The sequence below is a fragment of the Ruditapes philippinarum genome, unplaced genomic scaffold, assembly GCF_026571515.1.
Source record: "Ruditapes philippinarum isolate M1 unplaced genomic scaffold, ASM2657151v2 ctg545_1_1_1_1, whole genome shotgun sequence".
Lineage (NCBI taxonomy): Eukaryota > Metazoa > Mollusca > Bivalvia > Venerida > Veneridae > Ruditapes > Ruditapes philippinarum.
This window is the reverse complement of record NW_026854153.1, coordinates 136,073-153,014: the sequence shown is the minus strand read 5'-3', so window position 1 is coordinate 153,014 and position 16,942 is coordinate 136,073. Positions and strand designations below refer to the sequence as shown.

Here is a 16,942-nt window from a genome sequence, read left to right as displayed (position 1 = left end):
GTTTGAGGGCTAACAGACGATGGGTTGTCAAGTTAATGATTGCAAACCATTTTTACCTCCAAGGTAAATGTGACATTGACCTTTGACCCCAAAATCAATTAAGGTCATCTACTGGTCATGAGAAATTAACATACAAGAATTGAAGTTCCTAGGTCTAAGCGTTCTTAACTTATTGATCGGAAACTGTTCTTACCTACAAGGTCGATGTGAATTTACCCTTTTGCCTTTGATCCTTAAATAAATAGGGGTCACCTTTTGGTCATAAGCAATCATTATAACAAGTTTGAAGTTCCTAGGCCTTAACGTTCTTTAGTTATTGTTTGAATACTGTTTTTACCTACAAGGTCAATGTGACCTTGACCTTTGACCCAGAAATCATATCGCGACGTTCCAGCTTTACTGGTGGAGGAAGACCTCAGGTGCCCTTCCGTGCATTATTTCAGGCACGAACGGGCACCTGAGTAGAACCACCGACGTTCCGTAAGCTAGCTGGATAGCTTCCTCACATGAAAGAATCCAAAGTCCCTGTCGGGATTCAAACCACAGCGGTCAGGGGCAAATGGTTGGAAATCAACGACCTTAACCACTCGGCCACGGACGCCCCATATTCCTAGGCCTAAGCGTTCTTTAGTTATCACTCGGAAACCATTTGGTCTATGGACCGACAGACCGACAGACAGACAAATGCAAAGCAATATACCCCCATGTCTTTGAAGGGGGGCATAATGTATTAGATACCCGAGTATCAATACCAGGCTGTATTGTCATGTAAGCTACACACATGCCAAGTTAAGTATCAAAAGTCAAAGTGTACTGAAGTTATTGAGTAGAAGCTGAAAATTCTATTGTAAACAAGTGACCTTTACCTTGTTGTAGCAATCCCAAACTGCATCTTAATATAAGCTTCCCATACAGCAAGTTTGGTGTCAATAGGTTACAGCAAACTAGTTATTTTAAGGAACAGTGACCTTGACCTTGTTCACAGACACTTAAGTAGCAATCCTTAGTTGCCTTTTGATATAAGCTACCTGCATACTAAACTTTGTGTCAATAAGTATAAGCAAGTCAAGTTATTATGTGGAGACCCTAATTTCTATTTTTAGCAACAATTGATGCCCACCCGCCCAAGTAGTGTCTTGATACAAGCTACCCACAGTTTTGTGTCAATAAGTCAAAGAAAACTGAGGTTATTTAGCAGAAACTTAATTTATAACCCTCGCAACAGTGACCTTGACCTTGATCAAACACATCTGGGAAGCAATCCCAAGCTGCCTCTTGATATAAGCTACCTATACGCAAAGTTTGGTGTCAATAGGCCTTAGCAAACTAAACCAAAAGTTATTGAGGTTTAAATGAATTTCTATTTTTAGAAATAGTGACCTTGATCACAGAGACCTGCGTGGCAATCCGAAGCTGTGTCTTTATATAAGCTACCCAGACACCAAGTTTTGTGTCAATAGGCCTGAGCAAACTTAGGTTATTGAGCGAAAACTGATTTTCTATTTCTAGTTACAGTGACCTTGACCTTGATCACAGACCTGGGTAGAAATAAAAAAAAGCGTCTTGATATAAGCTACCCATACACCAAGTTTGGTGTCAATAAACCTAAGCAAACTTAAGTTATTGAGCAGAAACTGAATTTCTATTTTTAGTTACAGTAATTTTGACCCCCAGGTGCGTCTTGATATACGTCACCCATACACCAAGTTTTGTAGCAAATTAAAGTTATTTAGCGGAAACTGAATTTTATTTTTAGTAACAGTGACCTTGACCTTGATCACAGACACCTGGGTAGCAATCTCAAACTGCCGTTTGATATAAGTGCATAACAATATACGAGGAAACTTTTTCATGCATATAAAATTTAAAAGATTTATTACAGCAGGACATTATTCTGGTAACAGTCGTGCTTTAGTAATTTATCTTGTCAAAAATGTTGTTGGTGATGATTATGGACACACACTACAAAGTTTGTAGTAAATACCTTAATATAAAGGAAATATTTTACTGCATAGAAACTTTAATCAGAAATGCCAAAACTTGGGTAAGTGGGACACCTCTTCAAATACTTAAAAAAAACCAGATAAATATGTCATGAAATGAAATTTAAGTACCAACCAACACCAAAGCTGAAGTAATCCCAATCCTCGCAAGCAGCTGATTTCCCAACATCATCATGACTATATGTATCCCTACCAGATCGACAATTAGTGACATCGTTTTTCTCTCTTGAAATTCCAAAGTCAATAAGCCGTGCATTAAATTTTCCATCAAGCAGAATATTTGACGATGTAACATCTTTGTGTATGATGGCATCTCTAATAAAACATTTAATATCAACAAGATTAACAAACGGAAAGTTTGGTGCATTCTTGACAGAATCCATTAAAGAGTTCATGGCCTCAGTTTGCGCAACTGTATTCCCTGGCAGCAGAGACCGATAATTTTGACTGCTAAATTTGGTCACTATGTTACATTTTATGACATTGAAATCAAAATTTTATTACACACACTGACATTCAAAATTAACATTCAATTAATGAAGAGACCAATTCATATAACCTGTATGAAACTTGTTTCCTATTAACAGTAAATTGTATTTATTGAACAGGTAGACAAATTTTTTCACCACAGATGCATGATGCACATTATTTTTGTAAAAGTCTACTTGGCAATGCAGCATACAAAGTATTTATGCTGGGTCATTGTAGTTTTCAAAAAGAAAATGTAGATCGAAAATGAGTTTTCAAGTTTTCACTCATAAATCTATGTAATAATCTATGTAATATTCCATTTATTTAATTTCATAACAAGAGACATGTTAACATGGCCATGCCCTGCCAAACGTGTTTGCTCATTGGAAGAATGTATATGTAGTAGAGCAGAATAAGTAAATTCTAAGAGGTCTTTTGATGATGAAAACTGATGGCTGAAGTGATTACAGATTTGAAACCTATGTGAATACTAATGGCTGAAAATAACAGAGGACAATAACTGAAAAAAATAATGCAGGGTGCTGCACTCCTCCTCAATGAGATCTTTCCACCTTTACTCATTTACTACATATGGCTATTCAATATGTGAAATATAAAGACTTTGTGATTACTAGTTTTCATGATAATGAGCAGAAACCATTCAGACATTTAAGGCCCCTGTGACCTTGACCTTTGACAAAGTGATCCCAATATTGATAGGGGACATTTACTAGTTATGACCGACCAGTATGTGAAACATGAAGACATTGAAATATATAATTTTCAAAACAATGAGCTGAAACAATTCTGACATTTAAGACATCTGTGATATTGACCTTTAACCTAGTTATCCCACAAACAAAAGGGGTAATCTAATAGTTATGACCAATCAATATGTGAAATATGAAGACTTTGTGACAAAAAGTTTTCAAGATAACCAGCGAAATCTATTCTGACATTTAAGACCCCTGCGACCTTGACCTTTGACCTAGTGACCTCAAAATCAATAGGGGTCATCTACTAGTAATGACCATCAGTATGTGAAATATGAAGGCTTTGTTTAAATAGTTTTCAAGATAATCAGCGGAAACCATCTTGACATTTACAGCCCCTGTGACCTTGACCTTTGACCTTGTGACCTTAAAATTAATAGGGGTTATCTACTTGTAATGACCACTCACTATGTGAAACATGAAGACTTCGTGATGAATTGTTTGCAAGATAGCAATGGAAATCATTCTGACATTGAGGGCCGCTGTCACCTTCACCTTTGACTTAGTGACCCAAAACTCAAAAGGGGTCATCTATTAGTTATGGCCAATCACTATATGAATATGAAGATTTTGTGATAAAGAGTTTTTCAGATAATCAGCAGAAACCATGTGGTCTTCCGACGGTCATACCGACCGACATTAGCAAAACGATATACCCCCGTTTCTTCGAAAGGGGGCATAGAAATAACAAAAGGCAATATCTGTAAAATTATGCAGGGTTAAGTTATCATTCTTGTGCACTGCACTCCTTCTCAATATGATCTATCTACCTATGAAGTTGATACCGCAAATATTTTTGAGATATGCTCCAAACAAAAATGTTGGACGGAAGGACGGACAGATGGATAGACGGACGACCGTCCGACCGAATAGGGATAGAGGGCCATTTTTATCGTTATTTCCTTTTGTCAAATAGAGGACCATGACCCCTTATTCTATTGATAAGGAATGAATTCTGTTGTTTTCTTTTGTTCAGTTTACAGTTAGATGGCCCCCTATTCGGTAGTGCGGAAGGACGGACGGAGACTATTTCCCCCAACACCTTTTAAGCGGGGGATAATAAACACAAATTTAACACACATGTCCAATAGATGTGATTAAAAAGTCATTAAATCTGTGATCTCTATTCTAAATCAACGGATGCTTTCGTTGGCTTTGATAACAACATGATAGTTTGGTTCATCGTTCGTTTTTTATACAAGACGTTTAAGAGTGACCTTGACCTAGGGGGAGAGCATTCTATTTGTTGCGCCCCTACACATGTAACTAGTAATTGTCACAACTGATGATTAATTTAAATTATTTGTCCATCATCAATAAAATAGATTAAAGTTTGGATTTGAAGTTTTGTTTTCATGACTTCTTTTGAGGGCATTACGTTCTTCTCCCTGAGAATTCTGCACTTCTACTCAGTGAGATCGACCTACTTACAAAGTTTCAAGTTGATACTTTTTATAGTTCTCAAGTTATGTCCTGGACAAAGTTCAAAGTGTAAAAATTAACAAAGGGCAATAACTCCAAACTAAGGGAAAGGGGGGGGGGGTCTTCTCCACTGCTCTTCTACTCAATGAGATCTATCTACCTACAATTTGAAGTTGATATCTCTTGTAGTTTCCGAGTAATGTCCAGGACAAAGTTAAAAGTGTACACGTGAACAAAGGGCAATAACTCCAAAATTAGGTAAGGCAGAGTTATGGTTCTTTTGCATTGCACTTTTACCCAATGATATCTAATTACCTAAAAAATATGAAGTTGATATCTCTTGTGGTTTCAAAGTTATGTCCCGTACAATGTATAAAGAGCAAAAATGAACAAAGGACAATAACTAAAAAATAAGGCAAGGCAGAGTTATGGTTCTTTGTACTGCAATTCTTCTAAATGAGATCTATCTACCTAAAAAAGTTTCTTACCAATACCCTTTGTAGTTATGTCCCGGACAAAGTTCGAAGTGTAAGGACAATAACTCTAAAAAGGGCAAGGCAGAGTTATGGTTCTTTTGAACTTCACATCTACTTAATGAGATCAATCTACCTAAAAAGATTTAAATTGATACCAGCTATGTCCTGGACAAAGTTCAAAGTGTAAAAATGAGCAAAGGGCAATAACTCTAAAATAAGGGAAGGAAAAGTTACCATCCTTTTGCAGTGCACTTCTACCCAATGAGATCTATCTACCTACGAAGTTTTTTGTTAATACCCCTTGCGGTTTTTGAGCTTTGTCCCTGACAAAGTTCAAAAAGTAAAAATATACAAAGGGCAATAACTCAAAAGTAAGGTAATTCAGAGTTACGATTCTTTTGCAATGTACTTCTACTCAATGGAATCTCTTTACCCACACAATTTAAAGTTGATTTCTCTTGTACATTCTGACTTATGTCCCGGACAAGAAATCTGCAACAGACCGACGAACAGATTGACCGATCACCAGCTGACAAACTTTGTCTGTGAGGGGTATAAAAATGATGATTAGAGACGGACAAACAGACAGAGGCTGAAATATAATCCCTTCCTTGCTACACGGCAGGGGATAAATAAGGCTCATGTTGTGTAGACACAGATGATATATATCCGTCGTACTAAATTAAAGCTTAGATGAGCTTAGAAATCTAAAGTAATTAAATGACAGAGTGCAGTGAAAAATTCATACCTCACACCCTTAACAGGTGTATGCAAATATTCTAAGGCTTTCTCAATCTGGAACAAAATTTTGATCCTGTGTTTGACCTCTAGCTTTGGTTCTTCTCTGGAAATATCCAACTGAAGTGCACCAAGTAAGTCACCATTTTCACAGAAAGGAGATATAAACCAATATTCACAGTAGGCCTCTCTGTTAATAAATGGACATATTTGAAAATCATGCGTTTTTAATTCATATTTTTTCCAAATTTTAGATGATACCTAAATTGTAAAGGTTTCAGTGCTTCTTTCATCCTCAGGTTAAAAATAGAAAGTGTGACTCAAAGGTAGAGCAAACAACCCGCCCCTTGATACCTCTAAAATCGTTAAGGTTAAAATTGGACACTATTAATACATATTGCCTAAGAGTTATACAACCAAAGAAATTTGCAAAGACAACTGTTTTACCAAATAACAATTAATATTATTGATAGTCAATAAATAGTAAAGACATTTATTATTATAAACAAATTTAATTTCTTTTATATATGATTAATACCCTTGGTATTGGATATCAGGTGATGACAAAAGTTTATATTTGTATACAGCTGAAATATGGAACAAAGTTAATCTACTAAAAATTGTAAAACTTTTTTTTTCCTTTTAATATATATACTGAATTTATTTCAGTTCAAAGGTGTTTAAGCTATGAGCTTATTGTAACTATTCATAAAGCTGTCCTTGAACCATTGAATACTAAGTAATAAGTGTAAAGGTTCCTGCTTAAAGAGACAGCTGCTTGTTCTTGACAGGTTTGAACCAACACAGCCATTCATCTTTAGACTACACTACTACAGCTTAGATATTACATTACTCTTTATGAGTTAATGGGTCTGAGAAACTTGAAAATAAATATCATCGTTTGCATATAATAATCCTTGCAAATTTTACAGCCGTGTTAGTTCTTACATTAGTCATAAAGGCCATATAAAGCCTTTTACACAAATGTATGCATTGAAAATTCAGGGTATGTAAAGATCAATGTTTGGCTCCAACTTACTTTTCTTGATAACATGTAGCAAGCAAAGGAAGGATGAACTGATGCCTGATCCTTGACACAACCATTTCCTGAATAGAAAATAATGCATTAAATAAATAATACAAATCTAAACCTACATAAAGTTAAGGTGATCTAGTGGTTTTGTATAATGTTCTTGTCAAATAGCTATGCTATAGGTGATATTCAGGGAGTTCACAGCTAAGTTATAAATACTTGTTATGTGTATACCTAAAATTCATATCGTTCTGACGGTTGCACATCATGTGACATAAATATAAAAAAGAAATGTGTTATACACAAATGCCCCCTTGCCTCATCCTTTCATGCGAAGCAAGAGCTAGACCTAATATCTTACAAATGTAGTCTTGAAGAAACATATCTTTTCAATTTTAACTAAATGTATATACTTGGAAAACACATGACACCCCAATGCAGGACCAATGTTGGCCCCAGGGCTATAATTTGAACATTCTTGGTAGAGGTCTACTAGACAATGTTTCATATCAAATATCAAAGACAAAGCTCTTGTAGTTTTGGATCAAAACATTTTTAAAGTTTTACTTTACATATTTAGGGAAAAACTTTGGTCGTCAAATATAATTTGTAAAAACTTAGTTAAGGTCTACTAGACAATGTTTCATGCCAAATATCTAAGCTCCACAATTTCTAGTTTTGAACAAAAATATATATCAACTTTTATGAATAGTAAATAATTTGCAGTGACTTTTAAGAACAGGGTCATTTAACGGGCAGGATCATTTTTATAGCTCTAAATCGAACGGATACAGTTTTTCTTCAAAAGTGTCTCCTTACAGACCTATGAAATCTGTTTGCTGGGATAAACAGCTAATTGTCCGAGGCGAGACCGAGGATAAATTGTTGTTTGTCCTAGCGAACTGTCTTCTTCACGTCTATAAGAAGACACAATTGGAGAAAATACTAGTAACTGTATCTGACTTATACGAGGAAAAAATGTAAACAAGATAATGGCCCTGAATCGCTCAACAGAAACAACTGTTTTTCAGTGATAACAGAAAGTTGTTTTTTTCAAATAAACTTGTAGAAAGACAAGTCCAGGTCAATTTCAACTTGACTCTCCACTTATAAGGTTTCCTGACACTGATTGTTTTTTTTTCTTTAAAGTAAAAATTATAGGAACCTTGTTTGGCGATCATTCGACCATTAATTTGTGATAAAATTTGCATATGACTGTTTTACAAAATTGCGATCTTTCTTTTTTTTTAATTATCTTAAAAATTAGATACATGTAATAACATAATCTCAGTATTTAGATAATCATGTATACTGTTTGTCAGGATGACACCACAGGTCAATATTTATTTAAGATAACATAGGTATACTGGTCAACTCGACCAGAAGGTTAATATTTCAGGTTAATTATCTTACTCTCTAATAGAAATGGGAAAATTGTAACTATATAGAGAACAAGAGCTGTCCGTAAGACAGCGCGCTCGACTTTTTTATTGCTTGCCAATAAAAAAAGTTTTTGCAGTAAAAGGCAATACAAGAATCTCTGTATTTTTAAAGTGAACTAGTTGTTTGATACCCTTGAATATTACAGCAATGTTTATATGACATAATTTATGGTAAAGTGAACAAGTGGATAGGAATGAATTTTTTTAGATTTTTTAAGTTTTTTAGTGCTTGCCTATAATACAAAACATTGACAGTTAAGGGCCATAATTCAAATAAAATCTTTGACAGAATTACCTTCTCCTGGACATGTTTGGGAATCATGATTGTAAACAAGTATTCCAACTTTCAAAATAATATCTCAAACAGTTCAGTCAAAAAGTGGACTGGTACTAAAAACTTAACCAAGATTCTAAGTCGATAAAAGGCCTTAATTTTTAAAACAAATCCTTGACAGAGTTACCTTCTCTTGCGTACAGATGGGGGTAATGATGTGAAATAGCATTAAAAGTTTCAAAGCAATATCTCAAAGGGTTAAGGCAATAAGTGGATTTTACCATATTCAATGTATTTTCTAAGTCAAAAAGGGGCATAATTCTGTCAAAACCTTGACAGAGTTATGTCCTCTTGTCTGTTGATGAAGGTCGTGATGGTAAACAAGTATGGTCAGTTTCAAAGCAATACCTCCAATGGTTTTGAAATAAAGTGAGGTGGTACAAAAAACTTAACCAAGCTCAATACACTTTCTAAGTCAAAAAAGGCCATAATTCTGTCAAAAACCTTGACAGAGTTATGTACTCTTGTCTGTAGATGGAGGTTATGATGGTGAACAAGTATGGTAAGTTTCAAAGCCATACTTGTAATACTTCTGAAATAAAGTGGGGTGGTACGAAAAACTTAACCAAGGTGTGACGCCAACGCTAACGCCGACGCCGACGCCGGGGCGAGTAGGATAGCTCCCCTTTTCATAGAAAAGTCGAGCTAAAAATGGCGAAAGATTGTTTGATGAAATGTATTCAGTGAACATGAAAACACATTTACATACATAGTATGAAACAGTGCAAAATAACTTTCAACAAGTGATAACAAAGTTTGCAAATTGTGATTTTGGATAGAAATAATTGAAATGACAAATTACATAGAGACAAGCAAGAAATACTTCTAAAGTTGACATGAGTTCACTTAAACTTAAGTTTTGTTCCTTAATGTAAAAATGGTAAGTTACAAACGATTAAAACGTAAAATAAGATGAAAAATAATTTAAGCCATATCTACATTTATGAAAATATAAGATCAAATTTATTAACATTTAACTTATTAGTTTGAATGCTTCTCTATTAAAAAAAAATTGAATATTACCTAATGAAAAAAAAGAGAAAAAAACTGAGATCAGGGAAAGTGGTTATGGAGAAGACCAGTTCAGGCTTATAAGACAATAACAGGTCAATCGATCAGACTATTCTATATATTATTATTATATTCTCATATAATACAACAGATACTGTAAATGAGTCTCAGTGAAAAACAATCACCTATCTGTTACACAGTGACAATATCCCATGCACATGAAACATCAGGTTCAACAGTGTTTCCCAATATTTATTGAAATGTGCTTTCTCCAAGTTTGTAAGGTACATAAAAATGTAATATTTCTTTAGGCCTTATTTCATTTTCTGGGGAAAATTCTCGAGATTGACCTACAAATGAACCTGCAGAAAGATGCAATGCCCACAAACAGAAAGATACAAAGCACATGACCTCAAATCATTTCTTCAAGATCTCTGAAAAGCAAACAGGTCATGACATTAAGACATTCAATCTTTTTTATGCATAACATATACATACATGTGAACTGTTTCCAATGTTCAATAGGGAGAATTTACTTCAAAAAGTGGGAGATTCTTTAATTGACAATAGACATAGAAGGAAATTTTGAAATGAAAAAGAGGGCGATTTCTTGATTTTTTTTTTAAACTTCCCTTATTCTAAGAAACATATTTAAAATTTTGACAGGAGAAAGACGGTGTCTCCTGCTCAAATTGGGAGAGTTGACATGTATACATGTACACATATATGGAAACATTCCAAAATGAGTTATTTTCCTTTAATTATTAAACAATAATTTGAAGAAATGCCATGGCCCGGGGCATTTTAACTATAGTTGCTCATAATAGGGGCCAATCAACTAATATGAGCAAACTTGATAAAACACTACATAAGAATGCAACAGACAAAGTTTGGTGATCATCCATCAATTATTTCAGCAGGAAATGATGTTCAAAGGTTTCTTCTATTTTTAGCTATAGCGGCCCCTAAAAAGGGCTAATCAAATAAATATGAGCAAATTTGATAGAAGACTACCAGACTACCAAAGAATGCTACAAAGAAAATTTGGTGATCATCCATCAATTAGGTCTGAAGAAGCAGATGTTAAAAGGTATTTCTATTTTTAGCTAGTGGCCCCTAAAAGGGGACAATCAAATTAATATGAGCAAACTTGATAAAACACTACCCAAGAATGCAACAAAGTTTGGTGATCATCCATCAATGAGTTTTGTAGTAGAGGACGTCTAAAGGTTTTTCTATTTTTAGCCCTAGAGATCCCAAAAATGGGCCAATCAAACTAACATGAGCACACTTGATAAAAGACTACCCAAGAATGCTACAGACAAAGTTAGGTTATCATCCAATAGTTAGTGCTATAGAAGCAGACATTTAAAGGTTTTTCTATTTTTAGCTTTAGCGGCCCCTACTAGGGGTCAATCAAATTATTATGACCAAATTCGATAAAAGACTACCCAAGAATGCTATAGACAAATTTTGGTGATCATCCATCAATAAGTTCTATAGAAGAAGATTTCTAAAGGTCTTTCTTTTATTAGCTCTAGAGACCCGTAAAAGAGGCCAATCAAATTAATATGAACAAACTTGATACAAGACTACCCAAGAATGCTACAGACAAAGCTTGGTGTTCATCAATCAATTAGTTCTGTAGAAGAAGATGTCTAAAGGTTTTTCTATTTTTAGCTATAGCGGCCCCAAAAAAGGGGCCAAACAAGTTAACATGAGCAAACTTGATAAAAGTATTCTAAATGCTTCAAATGTGAAAATGTCAAAATAAATACACTGTGGACAGGCATTCTTCAGCATTTGATCAGACAAGCTTATTATAGTAACAAGAGCCACCGCCGGGCGGGGGCAACGCTCGACTTTTTACTTTTTCTAAACGCAAACATAGAAAGGTTTGAACATATATTAACGTTTCCTTTTTATAAATTTAGTTGGTCTGTCTTGTCACATTAGTTTTGTTTATATATTTTGTATATATATATGAATAGAAACATTAAGCATATTTCAAAAAATAGCAACAGTACGCAATTTCTAAAAATAACAACATGACGCAATTTCTAAAAATATAAAAATAAACAAATTTCTAAAATTAGAAATAATGACGCAATTTCTAAAAATAGAAAAAATAACGCAATTTCTAAAAATAGCAACAATGATGCAATTTCTAAAAATAGAAAATTTGAAGCAATTTCTAAAAATAGAAAAAATGACGCAATTTCAAAAAATAAAAAAAATGACGCAATTTCTAAAAATAGGAAAAAAATGACGCAATTTCTAAAAATAGGAAAAAAATGACGCAATTTCTAAAAATAGGAAAAAAATGACGCAATTTCTAAAAATATAAAAAATGATGAAATTTCTAAAAATAGAAAAAATGACGCAATTTCTAAAAATAGAAAAAATGATGCAATTTCTAAAAACAGAAAAAATGACGCAATTTCTAAAAATAGACGCAATTTCTAAACATAAGAAAAAAATGACGCAATTTCTAAAATAGACGCAATTTCTAAAAATAGGAAAAAAATTACGCAATTTCTAAAAATAGAAAAAATGACGCAATTTCTAAAAATAGAAAAAATCACCCAATTTCTAAAAATAGAAAAAAATGACGCAATTTCTAAAAATAGAAACAATGACGCAATTTCTAAAAATAGGAAAAAAATTACGCAATTTCTAAAAATAGAAAAAATGACGCAATTTCTAAAAATAGAAAAAAATGACGCAATTTCTAAAAAATAGAAACAATGACGCAATTTCTAAAAATAGAAAGACGCAATTTATATATATATATATATATATTTATACGTGTGTGTATATATATATACATGCATATATATATATATATATATATATATATATATATATATATATATATATACACGCATATATATATATTATATATATATACATATATATATATATATATGTATAATATATATATTGTACATATATATATATTATATATATATACGCATATATATATATATATATATATTATATATATATATATATACGCATATATATATATTATATATATATATATATATACATATTATATATATATATGTATTATATATATATATATATATATATATATATATATATATATATATATATATATATATATATATAATATGCATGTACATATATATATATATATTATATATACACACACACCAATAAATGCACAAATCTGAGAAAATTCAGTAATATAACCTTCAAGGTCAAGGTCATTAAAGAGCCCAACGAAATTTGGGTTTTGATAAACAACAAGGTCTGGTCCTTAAGAATGTTCTGTTATAATATGAAGTTAATCCCTTCAATAATAGCAAAGTTACAGTTAGTTACCGCAAAAACAAATGAAAATTTTAATAATTTGACCTTCAAAGACATTAATGAGTGAAGGTCAAGGTCTTTCGGTATATTTTTAACAGTTATCTTTGAAAGATTATTATGTTCAAGTTTCAAGACAATCCATTCAAAAATAACAAAAGTTACAGCCAATAATAGCCAAAAAAATAAAAATTTCAATCATTTGACCTTCAAAGTCAAGGTCATTTATGAGTGAAGGTCAAGGTCTGACTGGTTATTTTTAAGGGATATCCTTGAAGATTATTATGTTCAAGTTTGAAGAACAATCCATTCAAAAAATAACAAAGTTACAGCCAATAACAGCATGAACAAGCAAAAATTGGACATTTAACCTTGAAGGTCAAGGTCATTTATGGATGAAGGTCAAGGTTAGTGTGGTCTACTGAAAGGTCTTGTCCCAAGGGTTGTTGTGGCCAAGTATGAAGACAATACACCAAGAAAATAAAAAAGTTATGATCCAGGTACAAGTTTTCGGACGGCAACGGCAACCGGCAAAGGCAACGCCGACCTGACTATAACAATACCTCTACTTTTTTTTTCAAAAAAAAAAAAGTCGAGCTAAAAATCCCTGTAACTTGACCTTTGACACAGTCACCTAAAATCAAAATGGGTCATCTACTAGTCATAAACAATCTCAATACCAAATATGAAGACTCTTGATCAAAGCATTCTTAAGCAATTGAGCGGAAAACTATTTTTTTAGTCAAGGCCCCTGTGACCTTGACCTTTGACCAAGTAACCTCAAAATCAATAGGGGTCACCTAATGATCAGCATCAACCTACATGCCAAAAATGAAGACTGTGGGTCAAAGAAATCTAAAGTTATTGGGCGGACAACTTTTGAAGTCAATGCCCCTGTGACCTTGACCTTTGACCTAGTGACCTCAAAACCAATACGGGTCATCTACTAATTATGACTAACCGCCATGCCAAATATGAAGAGTAGTAGAATATAAACAAATTTTTCTAATTTTTGCTTCTGTGACCTAGTTTTTAACCCTAGTTGGCCCATATTCGAACCTGGCCTAGAAATCATCAAACTAACCTTTTCATTGAGACAAATATTCTGACAAATTTTGATTATGTTCCAATCAAACCTGTGACTGTTAGAGTGTTAACAACCTAAATGTTGACGACGCCAACACACGACGACAAACGCCGGAGATAGTCCCATCACTTTACATCACCTTGATCACTTCGTGGTCAGGTGAGCTAAAATTCAATAATTTGACCAGACGTTAAGGTCATGTAAAGGTCAAAGTGACAAATTTTAAAAATATTCAATAATTCGACTTTACACGTAAGTTTGTTTAAAGGTCAAAGTAAATCAAGAATTGTACAACATGACAGTTTTATGTCAAGTGCTGTTTAAGTTAACATCAAATCCATCCATGAATAACAAAATAATGGCCAATGTAAGCAAAATAAAACATTTTAACCTTAAAGGTCAATGGTCATTAAAAGGTCAAGATCAAACTTGATTAAACATAACTTGCAAAACATGACCATGCAATGCTTAATTTTGTTTTTGTTCCAGTATGATTTAATCCGTCCATTAACCCTTTACTTCATATAAACGTGTTTTGACGACTTTTCGCCAGATATTTAGGCCAAAAACACTGTTTTTTGTTTGAGAAACGTTGATAAGAAAATAATCACTATTTCGGCGCCACCCCTATCAAAAAGGTACATCAAGGGATTGCCAGAAGGGGGATGTGCCCCCTTCTGTTTCGGGGGTTTGAAGGGGGTGATAGCCCCATCATCGCCAGAAAAAATTTTGAACATGTGACAGGCTAAAATGGCCTAAGGTCGACCGTATGGGAACGTGTACGCTGAAAAGCCTTTGACTAGATCTCAATTCATTGAGAACTTGCAGCACTTTGAAATCAGTTTTGATGGAAAAAACACAACGCAAAATAGTGATTTTTGGCAAATTTGAGATGTTCCCCCCGTTTCCATGGTAACAGGAAATTTAAGATTGAGTATGCTGTTATACAGGCTAAGGTCCAGTCAACAATTGTGCCAAGTTTCATCAGTATTGAATCATTTGTCATAGTTTCATAGCAGGTTGAACTTGTAATTTCAATGAAAACGGTCATTTTTCACAATATGCTCATGAAGTAAAGTGTTAATTACACATGCCCACAGGCAGAATGTTGAGCCCGCTTGTCTTAATTTAAACCTGAACCTTTAAGCTTCAGATCAAGGAGAAAGAGGTGTACATAGGTGAGATATGATGTGATGTGGGCAACACATCCCCTTTATACCAAAGGCGAAATCTTGACATTGCATCATCTTAGGCGACCATGATCTCTGACTCGGTGATCTGGTTCATGTGCATGACACCATGTCTCATGATGAGTATTTGTCCTAAAAACTCTATTTATGTTATTTGAAACTTACTCCATGCGCAAAGAAGTTAAGGTTTGGATGCAAGCACGCACAAACAAACAATGAACAGCCATTTTCACAACTATGTCGAGCTCAGCACAAAGAGGTCGACAAAGATCCTCTGACCACAAAGCATAATACAAAGCAAAAGCAAGATACGGTGTGGACAACCAAATTTTGATATTAAAATTTCAGCTGTGACCGCTTGTGACATTGACCTTCATTTTGCAATAGACAACACAACTCATAATGTAAAACATTTGTTCTAAGTTATATTTAAATGCATCAATATATATAGACGATATACTTACAAATGCTTAATTTGTTGTTTGAGTTTTGGCCCTTAACTAAGACCCTCGCCTTTGCCACAGACACCTGGATCCGATTGTTCAAAACATTGGTTAGTGTTAACCAGAGGTTAAATTATTATCCCCTGGTTTAATTTTGTCTGTTGGATAAATTATGCTGCTCAAAACTTATCAAACGGATAAAATGCGTTATCCAGTGGTTAACTTTAACAAGTCCAGTGATCACAGGATAGTGCCCTTAACCAGTGGTAAGTCATCATCATTAAAACAGTAAAAATCATTTAACTTGTTTTAAACCAGATTTTTCTTACAAATATATGTTCAATTTTACTTAACTAGAACATTTCATATGAAATGCATATGATTTAATTGAAACATTTCTGAAAAAGTGCTTTAAGAACCCTTTTTCAATTAAAATTCGTTGTCGTTGTAGTTCAGAAAATTCAGTTGAACAGTTTCTTTCTTATTCTTTACTAAAACATGTCAGTATTAATTTTCTAAGTTAGAACATAACCCATCTAATGGAAGTAATTTAAATTCAAAATTTGAAAAAAAGTTGTTTTTGAATTTTTTCTAATGTGTGTCTAAGGGAAAGATAGGTCTATCAATACTTTAAGGCCTCTGATATACTTTATGTTTAATATCAAAAAACAAGAAAGTACAAAACATGCAAAATTATTTCTTTAGGAGCTTTTTGATTCTTATAAATTTATTATCATAAAAAATGGCCAATGCAATCCACTGGTTAGATAGCCAGGGTACTATCCAACTGTCGAACAATGAAATTTTATCCACTGGATAGCTGGCCGCTGGTAAAGGATTTAACCAGTGGATAAGATATCCATTGGTTAATTCTAACCAATCTTTTGAACAACCCGGTCCTGATTTGATGCACGGAATTCAGCCTTACTATTGATAACATTTGTCCTAAATTATATTAAAACCTCGCTACGCATGTAGCAGTTACGATCTCGACACTGGTTTTAAGCCAAACCCCTAATTGTGACCTTGACATTTGGGCGGCGAACCTAGGTTTTGCATATGACACACCACCTCATTTACATCATTTGGTGAACATTTGTATCAAACTATTTTGTAATCCTTCAAAGAATTGCAAGTTATAGACTGGGCAAATCTTGATTGACGCATATACTTACGGACACAC

General features: G+C 33.6%; 1 protein-coding gene across 1 annotated transcript in view; it reads right to left on the bottom strand.

The window, feature by feature from the left end:
- Positions 1-16,942, bottom strand: part of LOC132739148 (uncharacterized) — a 66,454-nt gene that overhangs the window by 16,893 nt on the left and 32,619 nt on the right. Inside the window, exons 4-6 of the mRNA XM_060726803.1 lie at positions 6,923-6,990; positions 5,894-6,073; positions 2,119-2,318 (exon numbers count right to left, since the gene is read on the bottom strand). Coding sequence (XP_060582786.1) covers positions 2,119-2,318; positions 5,894-6,073; positions 6,923-6,990 — 448 coding nt within the window. The remainder of the gene's footprint in view (positions 1-2,118; positions 2,319-5,893; positions 6,074-6,922; positions 6,991-16,942) is intronic.